Source organism: Pogona vitticeps, chromosome 2 (assembly GCF_051106095.1).
Source record: "Pogona vitticeps strain Pit_001003342236 chromosome 2, PviZW2.1, whole genome shotgun sequence".
NCBI classification, from domain to species: Eukaryota; Metazoa; Chordata; class Lepidosauria; order Squamata; family Agamidae; genus Pogona; species Pogona vitticeps.
Window position 1 is genome coordinate 268688161 of NC_135784.1, and position 18784 is coordinate 268706944.

Below are 18784 nucleotides of genomic sequence, written 5' to 3' on the forward strand. Positions count from 1 at the left end.
GAAAACATAACAGATGTGCTTTGGAACGGAGGATAAATTGTACTTACCAGTTTTCAAAGCAAATATTAGATCATCAAATTCTTGTGATTCTTCATCAGCCACCAAGGAGCTGTTGCTGAAGCCTCCTGCTGTTGCATAGGCACTGCCATTCTGTGGGCTCTGCTTAAATACGGCACTGGCCTGGCTGATGGGCCGCAGCGATGCCCTCTCCCAGTCTGTTGGCATCTTTAGGGAAGTGTTAAGAAGTGTACAGTATTACAAATGATGCAAACCATAACTTTCGGCATAAAAGTTAGCAAGAAATCCTCATCAGTTCCCCTGGGGATTTCACAATCACGAGGACATCTCAGGGTTGCATATCTCAGGGCACTGGCTGTTGTTTCAGCACTGGCTAAACTGCTATGCTTGCCCAGGTCTTCAGGCAAAGAGGCAAATCTTAGGGCCATCAGAGATGGAAGGGGAAGAGAAAATTTGATTCTTGTGGGAAGTGGAATTAAAGCCAAGGCATCCATCTCCATTTTTTTATCTGCTGGAGCATGACTCCTTGGGTCAGCTTGAAGGTGTATATGTATCAAGAATGCAAAGATAGCATATCTAAAAGAATTTAAAGAAAATAGAAATGTCCACTTAGATTAGCTCATAGTATGTAAAATCAGAACAAAATGTCATATAGTCTTAACCATTTGTGCCTAAAGCTTTTTTTAATAGTTTAAGACTTTTGGATGATTTTTACATTATTTAAACAATCATAGCCTTCTTTAGCTGTGTAAGCATTTAAACCTGCAATTTCTCACAAGTAATTGCCTGATTGGATTTCTGTCTGATTGAAGTAAGAGCACCTGTACCTTCTAGGTCACATATATTCAATTTTGAATTTTGACATTTTCTCACATATGGAACATAGAAGCAATCAGATGAATAAAGCTTGGAAAAATTAAGGAAGCTGATGCAATGGTTCTGGATTAGAGATGGGGTATTCATATTTGGATATGAATAACCCCACACAGCTGAAGTTAATGAGGGTCTGGCCCCTGAGGCTGGGCTGTCCATTCACACATCCACTGGTGGCGGCGGCCCTTCTCTTCCTTCCAATCGCTCAGAAGCGTCTGCTCAGCAAGCCACTCGTCAGCCTTGCAGGGAGACTCATCTTCCCTCCTTCTGCCAGGAGTGGCTAGCTGACCGGGTGCTCTGGAGCAACTGGAAGGAAGAGGGGAGCTGCAGACTCCAGCCCTCATTAACTCCAGCTGTGTGGGGGTATTTGTATTCATATACAAATACGAATACCCCCATCTCTAATCTGGATGTCTAGAGAACAGCTTACTTCTCCTTGAGTGAAACAATGGTTTACTTTCATCCTCTGAAGAATGATAAAGTATTTAAATGATGAAACAATTTATACCTTGATACCCAGATGAATACTGATATGATTGATAATGTTATCTTATCTCACCCTGAAACTAAACCTTTCAAGGATATATTTTAGCTGTGACAGATCACAGGCTCAAACTAGCAAAGGCTGCTATAAAGTTTTATAGTGCTCTGAGGTCACTGTTGGAGCATCACACATTTGAGCTTGATGTGTGGGTCACTCTTGTACAGTGCTGGAAAAGCAAAAAGCCAGGAGTGAGGGAGAGGATTTGTGAGTGAACTGTGGTGCATGCCCTTGGGCTGATTATGCCATTTGGGGTAAGGCAGGGAGTGGAACAACAGTGTTGTGACTCATGAGACTTCTTGTTGAATGAGCCCTGGCAGGACTGTGTGATGGTTGATAGCCTTCCATAAATCCAAACAACTTCATAAATGTCATACTGCTGTAGCTGAGTCTATGCACAGCAGAAATGGCAGCAGCACACAGTATTCCCTCCGGCTTACGATTCCCATGCTACTTGATTTGCAGTAACTTGGTTTGTATTACTGGGGATTTCCATGGACTCTGGGCCCATTCCCCTCATGTCCATTTCCACAAACAGCTTGGCCAGAAGCAATTCCACTTCCTCCCAATTCTCACCTGCCCTTCCTCTAAGACAGGGGTCTCAAACACAATTTACCTGGGGGCTGCTGGAAGCAGAGTCTGGGTGAGGCTGGGCTGCATCAGATTTTCTGCCAAGTGGAGCAAGAGCCCGAGGAAGCTGCCCAGGAGTTTCCTTAGGCCGACTGGGGCTCCGAGGAGGAGGAGGGGCGCGAGAGCTGTCTTGGGAGAGCAAGGCGAGGCTTTTTTGACTCTTGACAGCAGTGGGTGCTTCGGGGAGGCAGGCAAGGCGGGGGGCCACAAACTATCATCCGGCGGGCCGCAAATGACCCCCAGGCCACATGTTTGAGACCCCTGCTCTAAGACATCGCAAGAGCCAAATCCCACCCCTTCCTGGTGCCAGGTTTTAGCACTGAAATCTCAGGGACTGGAATGTTGCCAAAATGACAACTCACCTTATTCCAACCTTTAAAAATATATATTAAAAAAACAGTCACGGGCCACAATCCTGTTGGGATTTTATTGTGGAATAAGTGAAACCCCATAAACTGCAACAGTGAATTGCAACAAAGAAGGTACCATGCAGACTCCTGGTCAGTGCTTAGTGGCTGGCATGTGTCCAGGCACACACACAGCTCCTTGTTAATTAATACAATTTACTGCCACAGCTTATGCTATTTCACTTATTTGGGATCAAAATCTCAGTAGGATTCTGCCATTTCAATATATTTTGACAAACATTATTTTTCTGAACTACAAGTCCCAGAGTACTCAGTATTCTAGCCTTTATTGAAGTCCAAAGGTTTACCCAAAATATTCTGCCCTACAATGTATACAGCAACTTGTTACAATGAAGAATCTACTCAGATACAGAGTGGCTTAGTGTGGGGAAAATTTATGCTGTTATGCTGTTACAATGTATATGTCTGTGGCAGTAGCAAATGTATATCTATGACAATGGCAGGCCTCATGCTAAAACTGCAAGTCACTAGTTTCCAGTAAGGATGATCATTAACCTGCTGTCTATTGTCTCTGGATAATGTAGTTAAAGTGTTCGTGTATTCAGGAACTTGTCTGTGTATTTGGATAGTATCTGTGTCTGTTTACTATTAACTGTCTGCTTACTAGCCTGTCTGTAAACACTCTGTTTACTGATGCCTGTGTTTACTGATGCCTGTGTATTCAAGGAAATTAGCTGTCTCTAACTCTGGTTATTCTGTTGTGTATTCAAGAAATTAGTTACCTCTGTATTGATTAACTTGTTCAAAGGTAGGGGATACAATAAACTGAGGAGAGGCCGGATCGAAAAAAGGAGAACTGACACTGAACAGGTGCCTCACAGCAGGCTGTTCTGTATTCATCCGGATCCCACCCTGAAAACCACACTCGAGTGTCCCGTCTTTTCCTTTCTCCTTGCTGGTTGAGGAGAAAGATCCCTGCCCTGAGGCTTCATCTGCAAGATCCCTACTTCCTCTCATCTTGCAGATCCCGACAAAATGGTGCCCTCTCTGAGGTAATTCACCTCTCTGAGGTCCACTCTCGAAGACCACCTACTCATCACGCCCGGTATGGAAGGGCTACAGCGCGCGCACGCATCCTCTGGATCCCGATGAGTAGGACTGAGGTCAACTTTCGACAATTCGCACTCATCTCGCCTGGCACAGGCCCCAAGACGCGTCAATCATCCGCAAGGATCCCTCGGGTGAGTGGAATTTGTCAAGTAAGACACCTACACGTTTAGCAACATGGGAACTTCTTTATCCAATCTTCAGGAACAATTTGTAGTGTGTACTTGCCTTCAAGACACACGTAACATATTTTTCGATCCAGAATTCGAGGCTAATCTGATTAAACAACTCCCTCAAATTCTGCCTCCGCTCCCTTCAGCCTCTTTGGCTTGCCTGGAGCAACATGAGAACAACTCCTTGGACCAGCCTGATGAATTAAAAGCATTGGCACCTCAGGCAACTGAGATTGATAACCATCCTTCAATGGATACAACAGAAACATGTCCAGAAACTAGCTGTGCAATTTCTGCTGTCATGCAAGAATCTGCCATAGCAGTTCCTGTTGGATCTGAACTGCCCCCATCTCAAGGCATTCGCAAAATGCAACTCAGTCTTAAAGACACAGAGACAGAGGCTCTCCCAGACTTCTCATCCGTCCAATGGCTTGTCTCTAACGACTGCAAGGCCTTGACAAAAGATTCCTTTCCACCAGCAGAAGGACTCACTTGCCTTCAAGAATGGCAGGATTTAGCATTTAAGCGAGCAAAAATTAATGCTGGTGCATCCCCTGATGGTCCTCTAATGTTTATGGGAGGAACTGCATTTGCTACTACTGTTCAGCAAGGCTTCATGACAACAGCTTTAACTCAAGCAGCAGAAGTATCTATAAACGCATTCCAATCAGCAAATCAAACTGCATGCCTGGCTCCCTTCATTGCTGGTCTGAAAGAAGAAGCAGCTACCTCAGTGTCTCTGCCTGTTCAGCCAAAGTTGCATGATATCTCATGGAATTGGGACCCAGGCCCAGATTTCTTTGATATCATAGACTGGGGGTACAAAAGCAGCTTTACAAGCATTAGATGCATCATATAAGGAAGGGGAGGAAGAAGAGAATCTAAGGGGGGTGACTGATCCCGACAGCTTAGAGTACAGGAAAACAATATCACGTATTCTAAAAACCACTGTGTACATGGAATCTTTTTTTTTCTTGAAAAGGCACTTATTTTCCAATCACTAATCTTTTAAGAGGTTATTGATAAGGCTTCCACACACACAGCCCCACCTCTTCACTACTCGAGTTCTTGTAGCCAAGTTACAAGTATTACGAGAGAACTCCAAATGGTCTTGATAAAGTAATATGCAAATATTGTTGCAAAAGTCCCTTTCATGGTCAGTAACTAATTGCTAGAACTATCAACATCTAAAAAGGTGAAACACCTGATATCGAACTGTGGACTGGTTCCCATGTGTATTTATGAAGAACTCTGTAATACAATGTGTCGTGTCGTGTCCACAAAGATACACAGAGGAGTGAGGGTTGCAGAAGTGAGTAAACTTGACACACAACATTAAAACGTTTAATCACTATTTGAACTAGTTTTCTCTTGTTTAAGTTTGACGTACATTTCCTAGATCTCTCTCTCTCTCTCTCTCTCTCTCTTGCTGCATCTGAGGAACTGTGTTCCTCTGTACAAACTTCCCTATCTATTAAGATAATAATTGGAATAATTTACATATCACAACATCCTGAGTAATATATTTAGTGAATTCCAAGGAAGCAGCTTCTTCCATGGGTGCACCAAAGCACTGGTCTCCACAGGATGATTGAACACTCTATACTAAGAAAGCTTTAATTTGTTACAGCTTTCCTAAGAAAGCAAAATAAAAGAGCAAACCGTGCTACTCATATACCACCTCATTCCGCTTAAAGCACCCTCTGGGCACTTTACAAGTTAATTATGCAGGCTACACATTGCCTCCCCAACCAGCTGGGAACTCGTTTTACCGACCTCAGAAGGATGGAAGGCTGAGTCAACCTTGAGCCAGCTACCTGGGATTGAACTCAGGGTTGTGAGCATTGTTTTGACTGCAGTACAGCAGTTTAACCACTGCATCACAAAGCCCTAAAGTGGGTTTTCGATACTAGAACCTATCTGGTTAATATTTTTTATAGGTTGTGGGTTTTTTGGTGTTTTTTTTTTTTTTTTTGCTATTTTCTTGTTTTCTTGTGGCCTTTAATGCAGTATTACTTTAAATATTGTTTAAATTGTTGTGATTCTTCAATTTACTATTTTTTTTACCAGCATGGCCACTGACCATAAATCAACATGAAGAAAAGTAGAGTAAATGTGTGAGAATAAATAATTAAAAATAAAAGTAATTTTTGCCCACATTTAAATATACTGTATATATTTAGGAATGTTACTTGCTCAAGACTGTTACAAATTGTAATCTGATCTACTGCTATTACCATGAGACAGATGGCATTTTACAGCAGTTGGGTATGGACTGGATAATTCCAGGTTCAGGTCCCTTTGAAGAGTCAGATTAAATCATCCATTTCATAGCATTTCTCTGCTATCTGTTTTAGGTACACAAAAGGATCACACATTCTCTGAATGGACTAGTATAATCCCCCTCCTCTTCCTTCGCCTCTCCTCTGGCTCTTTTTACACTTTTTCATAATTTCAGAAAATTCTGCTGATCAACCTTTTGCTTATCCCATAGCACAGTCTTGAGTAAGCCACTATCTCCAGGTCATTTGTGATTATGATAAATATCCTGCCTGCTTACGGCAAGATGCGTACGCAGTGGATATATATTATTTCACATATGTTTTTAATCTAGGAAGTATTCTGGACCCAGCTATGTTATGCAGCTGGAGGAACCACATTGGTGTGTGTGGGTGCATTCTCTCACCTTGGTTTGTTCGACAGCAAGGTTCCCATATGGATATTATGGAGTTGGTTACGATGCATGCTTGGTTATTTCCTGACTTAGCTACTATAGTATAATGGTTATAGGTGTAATCTCAGCTCTAGCTCATCCTTTGTACAACAGAGAATTCAAAGCTACAACTACAGCATGAGCTTGAACTCTACTAATATAATGGTGGCACCAGTATTATGGAGCTCCTTCTTGGGAGAAATCCACAAAAGCCCATGCCACAGATTTTACTAGCTGAGTAGTAAATATATATATATTCATCAGGCTTTTAGTGATTTGTGTGTCCTGCCAGTTTTTGTGTCCAGTCAGACAGTGTCAGTAACATTTCAGTGCTTTCCTATACAAAGCTACTCAAAAATTAAGTCCCATTGGCTTCAGAATGGCTTGCTCCCATGTAAATGCACATGAAATTCCAACCTTAGTCTCATACATTGTTTTGTTGTTACATGTTTTCTCTGATGAAAAAGGAAGCTCATTAATATAACATATATCCATTTACACAGTGGTTGAAATCCTGTTCCATAGCATGTCACATAAGGCTAATGGTATCATCAACTGCAGTGATTTTTCAATAATAAAATATTTCTGATCCCCCCCCCAAGAGGCTCAAAGCCCCATGGAATCTCTTTCATCATGTAGAAGCTCTTGAAGGCCACAAGATGAAAGGGAAGTCTTTAATTTATGAAAATTGCCACCGGGATGATTTTAACCATTAGCTTTATGAGCTACAGATCTGCAAACAATTTCAGCCAGCATATCTATTTGTGTCTAGCAGAGGACTAATAAATTTGGTACCTCTTCCATAGCAGCAATGAGATTCTGAGTAGATTTGCTGATTTCAGCTCCTGCTGAAGGCATGCCACTGCCATGAGTGAAAAATGCAGAACCTGAACTTGTATGTCCATTCATTTCAACTGTATAACTTGCTTTTACAGGGCAACAGAGCTGGTTGTGTAGAATGAAGTACACCACAAAGACATAAAGACCCTAAAAAGAAAAGAAGAAAAGGGAAAAAGCAAACATCTATAAAAGCTATCTTGAACACATTTAAGAAATCCATACCATAACAAGGTTCTGCATATAACTCACAGAATCCTTTAGCTAGTCTCAAATTGAATAAACCAGGTGAATCAACTGTTGCATGGTGAGTCACATTTACATGGACCCCATTCATTCATTGGGTCTGCTTTATTTAGGACTAAGAATAGGATTGTGGGCCATATGATAAAGATATTAAAAAACCAATATAACATGATAAAATTCATTACTTGGAAGTAGAGATGGGTATGAACTGTGGTTCAGCAGTTCAGCCCAGTTCAGTGCCACACACTCGTCTCTCCAGCCTATTCTGGGCACCCACCCCTTCCCTGGATGATGCGTGCTCCCCTCCTCCAGCTACTCTGGCAGCTACCCACTCAAAGGCAGTTCTGTGGCTTTCCTGTCTTGCCTCCTCATCTGAGAGGGTGGCTGCCAGAGAAGGTGAAAGAGGGAATCAAGTGCTGCGATTGGCGAGTGGGCAGTCGCACCATGGAGGCAGGGAGGGAAGCGCACATCATCCAGGAAATGGGCAAGTGCACAGAGGCGGCAGGAGAGGTGACTGCATGACACCCATGGAAAACTTAAGATAACCATAAAGGTGATGCTCCAAGACTCCATTAAGATAAACTAGTAATTCATGTATTTAGCTTAATACATTCAAATTATCTATGAAGCAAAGTCAAAAGTGGAACAAGTCACACTAATTACAGCTCCAAGAAAATATGCTATAGACTACCCAAAATGATGGGAAGCGGGCCACGATTTTATATTGTCAGACAGTAGCTTTAGCATGTTCATTAACCTGTTGCCTCCTTGCTACATCTTCAGCACGACAAACATGCTCATGTGTTTTTAGATGCCTATTTCAGATTCTAATGAAGTTCTCCAAGTTGCCCATTACTTTGAGACAAGCTCATATTTACAATATCATGTTGGTGTCTTAAATCACCTCTATGTTGTGTTTTGCTTGCTTGCATGTTTGCTTTTGTTTCAAGTTTCAACCTTTAGGTTGAAAATGTCTTGTACAAAATGTATGGAACAGAAGGGTTTTTAAAAACATGTCAGTTAGTATAAAAGAGAATGGTTATAAATCAATGTAGAGATGGTATTTAACACCGATAAAATTAAACAAAATAGATTCTAAATATTCCAAGATGTGTTGGAGATGCAAGAAAGAATTGGGCACATATCTAGACTTATGGTGGGAATGTGAATATTTACAAAGGATTTGGAGGAATTTTTAAAAAGAAATTAGAGAAATAATGGAAGTCAACATTGAAGCATCATCAAGAACAGCATAATTGTTAATAGACAATCATAATGTAAATAACTCAAAGAAAGAAATGATTATAAATATGATAACAGCTGCTTGATCATGTATAGCAATAAACTGGAAGAAGAACTGGATCTTTCAAACACATGAATGGTATAATGAAATCTGGAATATTTTGATTAACAATAAACTGATACCTGAAATTAAGTTTAAAAAAGGAGTGAAAAAGATTAATAAATTTAATGAGATATAGGTTAACTTTATAAATGGCATATTGAATAAAGGAAAAGGTGAAAAGCCAGGTCATGAATATGTGTATTTTTGGAAGGGATAAGGGGTCTTTTAAAAGATGAAGGAAACGTTGTTGTAAAATATATATCCATGTACTGTATTAATGGATGGTCCTTGGGGTGAGGGGTTGCATGTAACAAATTAAATTTAATAAAAATAATATTTAAAAAAGAGAAAATGTCTTGTACCATGAACCACCGTGATTGATCCTTTTCCTGATTTGTGCCCATCTCTCTTTGTGGGTATAAATTTTGAGATGTCTGATGTTACATCTATATATGTGTGTGCATGAACACATCTGTGCACTTTGGCTTTGAATCTTATTGCACTTAAATCTTCTGAAATAAATGACTGTTCAGAAATACCTGTTTCTAAGGTACCCAGAGGCATGAAACTCATTACTCAGTTTATAAATAGAGAACAGGCTTTCATCTAACTGATTGTACTTGGGAATTCCAAATATATACACACACTGAATATGAAAGAAGGCCAGGAACACCAGGTTATACTTGTATACCCACCCACACTGCAAACCACACTTCATTAGGGAAACCCCTTTCTAGTCTGCCCAGATTTTAAAACATCATAGCATTTGTTAGAGAAGTGATACACATATCCAAAAAAAATCCCCTCACATTTATCGTATTTTACTTCAAAACAAAGTAGATCATTTGAAGTTCAGCTAACAGCTAATTTTGCAGTGGTGGTAATCAAAAGATGAATTTTTCTTCCCTTATCACACTAGCTTTCTTGAATATTTTGGCATTGGTAGAAGCTAATCTTCTAGAGCAGCCATTTTCAACAGGGGCCAAGTGGCCCCCTGGAGGCCCCCGGCGCATTTGATGGGGGGCACAGACTTGAAACAATTCTTTGCACACAACCTTATAAGGTTTCATTATGCGACTTCTACAATCCTGATTTGACCTATATCATTTTTAGGGCCATGGCAAAAAAAAAAGGATGAAAGTGGCTTTTGTAGAAAGTCCTCGTGCTGCAGTGATTAAACGGCAGCACTACAGTCAAAACTCTGCTCATGAGCTGAGTTTGATCCTGATGGGCTCAGGTACCCAGCTCAAGGCTGGCTCAGCCTTCCATCCTTTTGAGGTTGGTAAACTCATATCCAGCTTGTGGGGTGGGGGAATGTGTAGCTTGCATAATTAAATTGTAAACTGCCCAGAGAGTGCTTTAAGAGCTATGGGATGGAATATAAGCAGCAAACTTTGCTTTAATCTGGAGACAAACAGTATATAGAAAACCCTGATTAAAAATCCTAACTTTGGTAGGATCATGTCATGTGTACTGGAACATATAATAATTAAGATAGGCACGGATGGAGAGCAAAAGTGTACCAGCCAAAATTTATTAGAGAAGAGGGAAATAACAGGCTGGTTCTTGATACTTAGTTGCATTAAGGGCAATGTAAGAATACACATGGCACGATCCCACCAAAGTTAGGCTTTTTTCAAGTCCGCTTGGTTTCAGCCAGAGGGAGTTCCCCAGGAATTTAATTGCTCCATTGAAATAAATGTGCTTTGTCGACACATTGTTATAAATCTATCCAGGTTATATTAGGATTGGGGAGGCCTGTTTTATGTACAGAAGGCTAAAATCTGATACTTGCTCATGTGAGGGTAATTTATCATAAAGGGACTTACATTTGAGTAGACATGATGGTGCTTTAAATGTCCTTAACTGTGAAGAACGGCAACTTGCCTAGCTATTGCTTGTACAAACACTACACAGCGGGGGAGAGGATGGCTGACTGGGAGGTAAGCATCACCATCCAAAGCTGCAATCCTGTTCTCCTTCTTCAGGTAAGGGTCTGTCCAGACTGGCTATTTTGGGTGAGGAGTGGGGATTGGGCTACAAAGGGTCCACTGAAATCAGGGGAAGGAGCAATATGTCATTTGGTGTACTCCTCTCATCCAAATGGCCCTTTGTAGTCTGATAAGCCGTCAATTAAGTGCTTCTCCAATTGTCTGATCATGGGAATAATTTTTTAAGTCACTCCTCTCTCCATTTGTCAGTGCCATTTCATTTTATCCTTTCTCCCCTCCCTGCTTCCATTCCCTCATTCTCCCCCCCCTTTCTTTATTCTCTCTCAGTGGTTGTTGGAAGCTGCTATTTCTAGGCTAAACGGCAACCATGCCAAAAAGAATGCATGAGCTACTGCTGGGCCAGGCAGGTGCCTGACAGCTCTTAAAGGGTAAGTATGGATCATTCTAAGTAGAAACACTTTCAGATGAGGTCTTTTTTCCTCTCAATCCAAATCATGTGGTTAACTATCCATATACCATATTTATATACCAGTGTGGGCAAGCCCTGATTCACAAAAATGGTCTACTTTTGCAGCCTATAGGTTTCTCCCTAAAAGTGGAAATTCAGTATTTACTGAGCACTTAAACAAACAGCAAAGGCAGTGACTCAGTGACTTATCTGAGAAAGCTTGGGGCTCCTTTGCTTCATTAACGGACAACCACAGGCCTAAACTAGGAGGTTCATGCTATCATTGTGAGATAGACAAATCTTCTTGTTCCACTGCTTACAATGTTTGTAATATTCCCAAGGTTTTTAAAAAATATATATTCTGGAAAGTACAAGGCCATTTCCTACATCACTTTGCAAAAGAGCTTTGAAAAAAAAGTCTGTATGAAAACTTCTGCATTTTTCCATGTTCAGCTGGTTTGATTTCTAGGGGCATGACCAAGGCAAAATGGTGCTTACTTTGGAATATATGTACATTTTTCAACTTTCTTTCTTTTCCAGAAATGCCTTAACACTGTGGAGGCTTCCTAGCATTGAGAACATAAGAGAACCCCAAGTGCTTTGTAACACTACGTTGTCTTCTGCTTAGCTCTCAGCTGGCTGCAACGTCCTTTTCAAAAAGGCACACACATACACACACACACACAAAACAAAAAACAAAACAAAAACTGCAGGGAAATAAAAGTGCTTTATAGATTTGTCACTTATCCTTCTGTCACTAAAATTGCCTGTGTCGCTGTGGCAACAGCAAAACAGTACTTGCAAAGTTTCAAGTCACTAATAAACTTAATGGTACAAGATATTTTGGAGCTATCTTCCCCCCCCCCCCAAAAATCCGGCTGACCTTTTTATCAAGGCAAACAAGGAGCATTTGGCATTTTGCTCACAGTAAAGAAAACTGGGTGAGCTTTCATTTGTGGCAAGCACCAGATTCATGAGTTGCACAACTCTTTGTGAGGGAAAATGTGGGTTTGTGTAGCAGCTCCTAAGCTATGTATTAGGATGACAATTTCCTGATAAATTTCTTATGATTCGACCTCTTTGAGGCTTAAATTTATCTCGTGACAAATGCCAGGTAGTGCTGGAAAATCTTAAAAACACACTTTCTAAACAGTAAAGCTGTAGTAAAGTGGTCAGTTACAGAGTGATACTCCTCCCTTTCCATTGCCTCTATCTGCTCTGGGAAAAGTAACTGGAGAACATCTACATGAGAAGTATGTGCCAAAAACAATCTAGGTCTGTTGTTACCAGTATTTACACCCTGCATAATTCTATTACCTCAAAAGGTAGTAAGAAATTACCAAATTAGCACTTGCCAAAGCAATATGGGGACAGTTGTTCTGTTTCCTTCAGTATCTGCTGTGCTCTATTCACGCATTGCTTCAGGAAGTGCAAATTTATAGATTCTTATCAGAATGGAACCTAAATTAAATTCTTCCCACATCCCTACTAATTAGCTTTGTTTTAAAATGCTAGTACAAATTCACCATTCATTTTCTCTCAACAGCTGTTAAACTGACAGTCAGTGAGAACGTATAAATTTAAAAACAATTAACCTCAAACTAGCAGTGTCAATAATATTTTTATTACATTTTTATCCTACTCTTCCTCCAAGGAGCTATGATGGCATACATGGTTCTTGATTCCCACCCTCCTCAATGTACATTTTATCCTCTCAACAACTCTGACAATTCAGGCTAATAGAAAATGGTTGAACTTTAAGTTCATGCAGTAAACTTGATGGTTGAGTCAGTTTATATCCATGGCTCCCCAGGCTAATTAGGAACACTCCAACCACTGTGATACATTTCCAGATAGCCATCAACTTCATGCCCTGATTATGAATTTGAGGACGTATTTCCTCACCATCACAAATGAAAAGAGAAAACCAAGCGGGAAGGCACTTCTGCTGATTTAGCAAGGCTGTTCTTATGATCTTCATATTAGGAACGAAAACAAGAGAATGTTGGCACTTTAAAGAGTAATGCGTTCATTTCATTCTGCATTTTTGTGGAATACAATCCACTTCTTTAGACATACGGAGCATAATAGCTAGGCCACAAATGTCTATACACAGAGTACATGGAGAGTGGGGATTAGGTTTGATGGGGGGAAATGGATTGGCCTTAACATTTATACTATCAGTCCTTCTGTCCTGATCTATATTATATTATTGTAATTATTATTTAAAATGTTTTATTCTTATTTTAAAAGCCTTGTGATAGAGGGTGGAGGAAGAGGTTTTAATATATGAAAATCACTGCCCAATTGCTGTCAGCCGGATGGGAACTACAGGTAGCTATCCGGTGATGCTTTCCAGATATCAAAGGCTCCCCATCCCACATTCCCAGGGAATCCCTAAGGAGCCTTAGAAATTGGGAGGGGAAAATAAGAAGCATTAAATTAAATTAAATGCTGTAGTAAGGTCGCAGGCTGATGACATCCACCTAGTTACACCAACAGGATTCTAGCCAATATTTCAGTCGGCATTCCATTCTGGAGACGCATCCTGGGTGATGTCTCATTCAGATTTCTTATCCATTCTTGCTTAGTGTACATATATTAAAAAGTGAGAGGCTTTCTAATTTCATCTCTGTAGAAATGCTCCAAGCTGCAGCCTTTTAAAATGAATCATCTCACATCCAAAGCATAGTAAAAAGAAAGTGCAGAAAGGTTGACTTCAGCCTTTCAGGAGAATTAATTTTGTGAATCGATATTTTCCTCTTTGCTGAGTTGTTTTACAGCCAACGATGATATTATGGTCAGTGATGAAAGTTCTCATCACAAACATGTTAAGTACTATAAGAGCTGAGGGAAATGGAGGGTGGAGGAGAGTCATAATATGATTAGCTTTTTCTACCACTCCTCTTGAGAGCAGCCTAATGCCACTTAGAAGTAATTATTAGTTTTCTCTTTTAATTAGAAAAGATTTTGGAAAGCTATCAAACAAAGTAATAAAAAAAGAAAAAGATGCTGTTTTATTACTCTGAGACAGCAGAGAACATCTTTCACACTTGCAGGTTAAATGTCATTACTGTAGCATACAAATTGTATGTGTATGTGGGAGAATTTATATTTTACTGATTGAATGATGCAAAGGCTGATTCAAATTGGCCCTGCACTTTTTGCTCCCAAAGCACCTTCTTTTCTCTGTTGCTGGGGATTTTCTACTTTTTTCATGCCGGAACAATTTGAACAAGTATCTCCCCACGTTGTCAATTGTGATACATTCTTGTAAAGATTGAGGCATGCCTGTAGGTTGTGTTCTGTTGACATAAATGGTTGGGGCATGATCATAGAATCATAAAATAGTGAAGTTGGGGCCTTTGGGATGATTGCCAGGGAGCGCTTCCCCGCGATCATCCCGAAGGCCCCGCCGATCAGCTGTGCTGCGAGGGGTGGAGAGAGAGCCGAAGCACAGCTGACCGGCGGGGGTTTGCGATGATAGCGGGGAAGCCATCATTGCAACCCCCCGCCGATCAGCTGTGCTTCATCTCTCTCTCTCTCTCTCTCTCTCTCTCCCCTCGCAGCTCCAGCATCGGCAGGGAGACTGAGGCGGCGGCGCCACCCTGGCCAAGAAAGACCCTCTGCAGGCAGTGCCTCAGTCTCCCTGCCAAGGCTGTCAGTCTCCCTGATGAGGCTGGAGCTGCGAGGGGTGGAAAGAGAGAGAGCCAAAGCACAGCTGATCGGCGGGGGTTTGTGATGATCACGGGGAAGCCATCATCGCAAACCCCCACCGATCAGCTGTGCTTCGGCTCTCTCTCTCTCTCTCCCCTCTCAGCTTTCTCGGCCAGGGTGGCAGTGGCAGTGCCTCAGTCTCCCTGCCAAGGCTGGAGCTGCAAGGGGTGGAGAGAGAGCGAGAGCCGAAGCACAGCTGATCGGCAGGGCCTCTGGGATGGTCACGGGGAAGCGCTCCCCCACGATCATCCCAAAGGCTCCATTTTCGCACAGCTGATCGGCGGTTCCAAAATGGCCGCCTGCTGTGTTGCCTCACTTTAGAGACAACGAAAATGGCCGCCCCATGGAGGATTTTTGCATAAGGTGAGTTTTTAAGCCCATAGGAATGCACTAAACGCGTTTTAATGCGTTTCTATGGGCTTTTAAAAATCGCTTAGCGATGAAATCGCTTAGTGACGTTTTTTCTGCACAGATTAACGTCGCTAAGCGAGGCACCACTGTAATTATAGTTTCTTATTTGTGTTCATAGGAATAAGAGAAATGAAGACTTACATCCCATGTTAGGAAATCACTGCTGATCAAATTCAGTGGATGATCCTGAGAGAGCCACACTTTATGACACTAGAAGAAAATATATTCTCTCCATGCCCTGCATCCTTGTGTACACCTCTGAACATACCATATTTTTCCATGTATAAAACAACACCTTTTCCTTAAATAATTTGAGAAAAAATTGAGGGTTGTTTAATACATGGGAGGCAGCTCTTTACCACTGCCTTTTACGAAGGCAAGGGGCTTAGCAAAAAGAAAGGGGAGGCATTGCTCTCTTCCTTTCTGCTAAGCTCTGTGCCTTTTAAAAAGGAGAGGGGCGCGTGCAGGACTTTAGCAAAAAGGAAGGGGAGGCGTTGCTCCTTTCCTTTTTGCTAAGCTCTGTGTCTTCTCAAAAGGCAAGGAAAAGCAGCAGTCACTTTGACAGACGCTTTCCTTGCCTTTTGCCAAGGCAAGGGGTTTAGCAAAACGGGGGTCCTTTGTTCCCTGCTTTTTCTAATTTGGGGTTAGAAAAGGGAGGGTCATCTTATATATGGAAAAATGCAGTATTCCAAACCAAAACGCTCCAACCTTTTTTTTCACATTTTATGATTATATTAAATTCCAATGATCAGTTTGTCTTTGTATCAGTGTCACTGCTAAATGCATCAGATCATTCTGTGGGTCTAAACATAGAAGAATACCAGGGATCTCAGCAGCAGAATATTCAATAAGAGGAGCCTGCTCAGCTGCTGGAGCTCATTCAATGGGTGCAAATAGGAAAAGAAGGGGATTATGGGGGTGGGGTGAGTGGGGAATCACAGTAAACCTGAGAAAAACAAAATATGTTATCTAGAATAGAACACAAGGCTGGAAATTTCAGATGCAGGTAGGAAGCTGACAGCAATGTGTGGGTAGCATGAAATGGTGCTCATACTTCCAAGAAGGAAGTCAGGAACTTTTATTTTAGATTTAAAAGACTTATATTGTATCAGGACCCTAGACTATGGCTAATCTTCACTATAATTAGCCAAAACAAATCAGCTTTATGAATGATGGTTTAAAGCTACTTTGTTTTAACATGCCTTAGTTAAGACTGACCACAGTATGCCAGGTTTGGACAATTAGCCAAACTGCAGTTAATCTAAAATGAAAGCAAAGGCGTCCAAGGTTTTTTTTTTTTTTTTTTTTTTTTTTTGGCAGTGGTGCCAGAAGAGAAGTGTAAGGTCCATGCTAATACAGTTAACATATCAGAAATAGGGGTCTCAGAGGTGATAGATGTTGTCTGGTTGCCCTATTACAGGGGTCAGGGAACCTTTTTACCTTTTACCCCCGAAAAAATTTATATATGTCGACATTACTCCCTTGATTTGAAAGGAAGGATCTCGGTCACATGTGGCCAGTTGAGCAGTACCACCCGCACCCAGGCCGCCTCCGCCGCCACCACCACCACCTTGTGGGGCTGCGCTCAGTCCTTGGCCCTGCAAGAGCGGCTCCCTTTCTCTGCCGGCGGGTGGCTCCTGGGTGGCCATCAAAGAGCAGCAGGTGGCTCACCCGCCAGGGGCGCCTGACGCCATCTCCCACTCCGGCACTGGCTGCTCACCAGGGCAGTCGCATCGGACTTCAGAGTCAGGGCTCCCGTGGGCCTCACCGTCAAAGCACTACGACAACTACTGCACAGAGGGTGAGAGGATCCGCCAGGCCCCAATGGGATCGGACCGGGATGGGGCGTGGGGCGGCATCCTGGCACCGGAAGGCTGAGCCTGGCCCAGGCCACTGTCATAGCCATGCCCGCCCCCCTCCACAGTGATCCACCTCTCCAGGCACTGGAAGAAGAGGCTCCACCATGGCTGGCCCCGCCCCTGCCACCTTGGCTGCCATATGCTGCCTACCGGGGCCCGTCACTGGCCGCCATCCGCCATGGCTCAGTTGCAGCCGAGCCAGAGAAGGGGGCAGGAAGGGGGTGATCAGACAGCCGGGGACCCCCCCTCCAGGCAGAAGAGGAGGAGGAGGAGGGAAGGGGGTTAGGGTCGTATCCTCATTACCCCCGGATTTTCATTTTCATCCCATTTGGGGTAATTTACTCCTGTTCCCTGACCACTGCCCTATTATAAGCCTTCCAGCCCACATCTTTCAAATTAGTTTACATTTGTTTTGTGGCTGGTCATTTGTAGGTAAACATAACTGCATTTTGAAAGAACAATGTAACAGCAAGATATACACATTTCCTGTAACAAATTAATTGACCCCTAGCAACTTCAAAGGATGCCCAGTGTGGTCTAGGGATAGAGTGAAGGGCAAGGAATCTTGAGACCAGAGTTTCCCTGCTCAGCCATGGAAATTCACTGGGGTAGTGGAAATGGTAAAACCACTCTTTAAATACTAACCTTGAACACTGAATTAGAGTCACTATAAGTTGGTTCCAATTAGACAGCACATAGCAACAACAGAACAACTTCAGAGCTTGTGGATCAGTCTCAAAATGTGGAGAGGTTTTCTTCATAGACCTATAGAATCTGTCAAGTTAACTTTCTATATAGTGTGCCTGCTCAACATAGAATGAGCTGGATCATTCTAGCATTCAAAAGAGATGACAATGTATTTCCTGACTATGTTACTGTCATAAATTTGAGAGGTTAAGTACTTACTTGTAGACAATTGAAATTATTTTGTGACACATAAGGCATCAATGTACCCTTTCTTGAATATGGAAATAACATTTTCATAAAATAGAAACATTTTAAGGACATATTCTACACAGCCCAGCATTATAAATAGTGTCTTCTTTGTGTCTGATTTAATGTAATTCTTAAACTTCCTTTTCACAACAGAGTGCTATCAACAATATGGGCCAGAATCCTCCTGGTGTTTGCATAAGATTTATGTAATTTCTATAGCTAATTGTGGCCAATTCATGAGGTGTTGGTCCATGTCTTGATCATGTTCACCTGTGTAACTGAGATGTGCATGTGCTCTTCATCATTTAGCTACAATTAACTGCAGCAAGTTATGCAAACCTTACATGAAGATCAATATGATTCTAGCCATTGTTTTACTTCTAAAAACTCCACAAACATATATAACACACTGGCCAAAACCGTATTCAATGTTTACATGCTTGCAAAAGGAATTGCAAAGATTGCCATGGCTAATTGCCAATGAGCCAGTAGATGAATGCCAGGCGCACATTCAACAGCAGAATTAGGTATGTAGCTAATGTGTGACAGGCACAGCATCATTTAGCTTTAGCAACTACTGGGATTGCTCTTGTATGCACATAAATACTCA

General features: G+C 41.9%; 1 protein-coding gene across 1 annotated transcript in view; it reads right to left on the reverse strand.

Annotated features, from left to right (window-relative positions):
- Positions 1-18784, reverse strand: part of ADGRV1 (adhesion G protein-coupled receptor V1) — a 341656-nt gene that overhangs the window by 11808 nt on the left and 311064 nt on the right. Inside the window, exons 87-88 of the mRNA XM_072992549.2 lie at positions 7219-7410; positions 48-225 (exon numbers count right to left, since the gene is read on the reverse strand). Of these exons, the coding sequence (XP_072848650.2) occupies positions 48-225; positions 7219-7410 (370 nt within the window). The remainder of the gene's footprint in view (positions 1-47; positions 226-7218; positions 7411-18784) is intronic.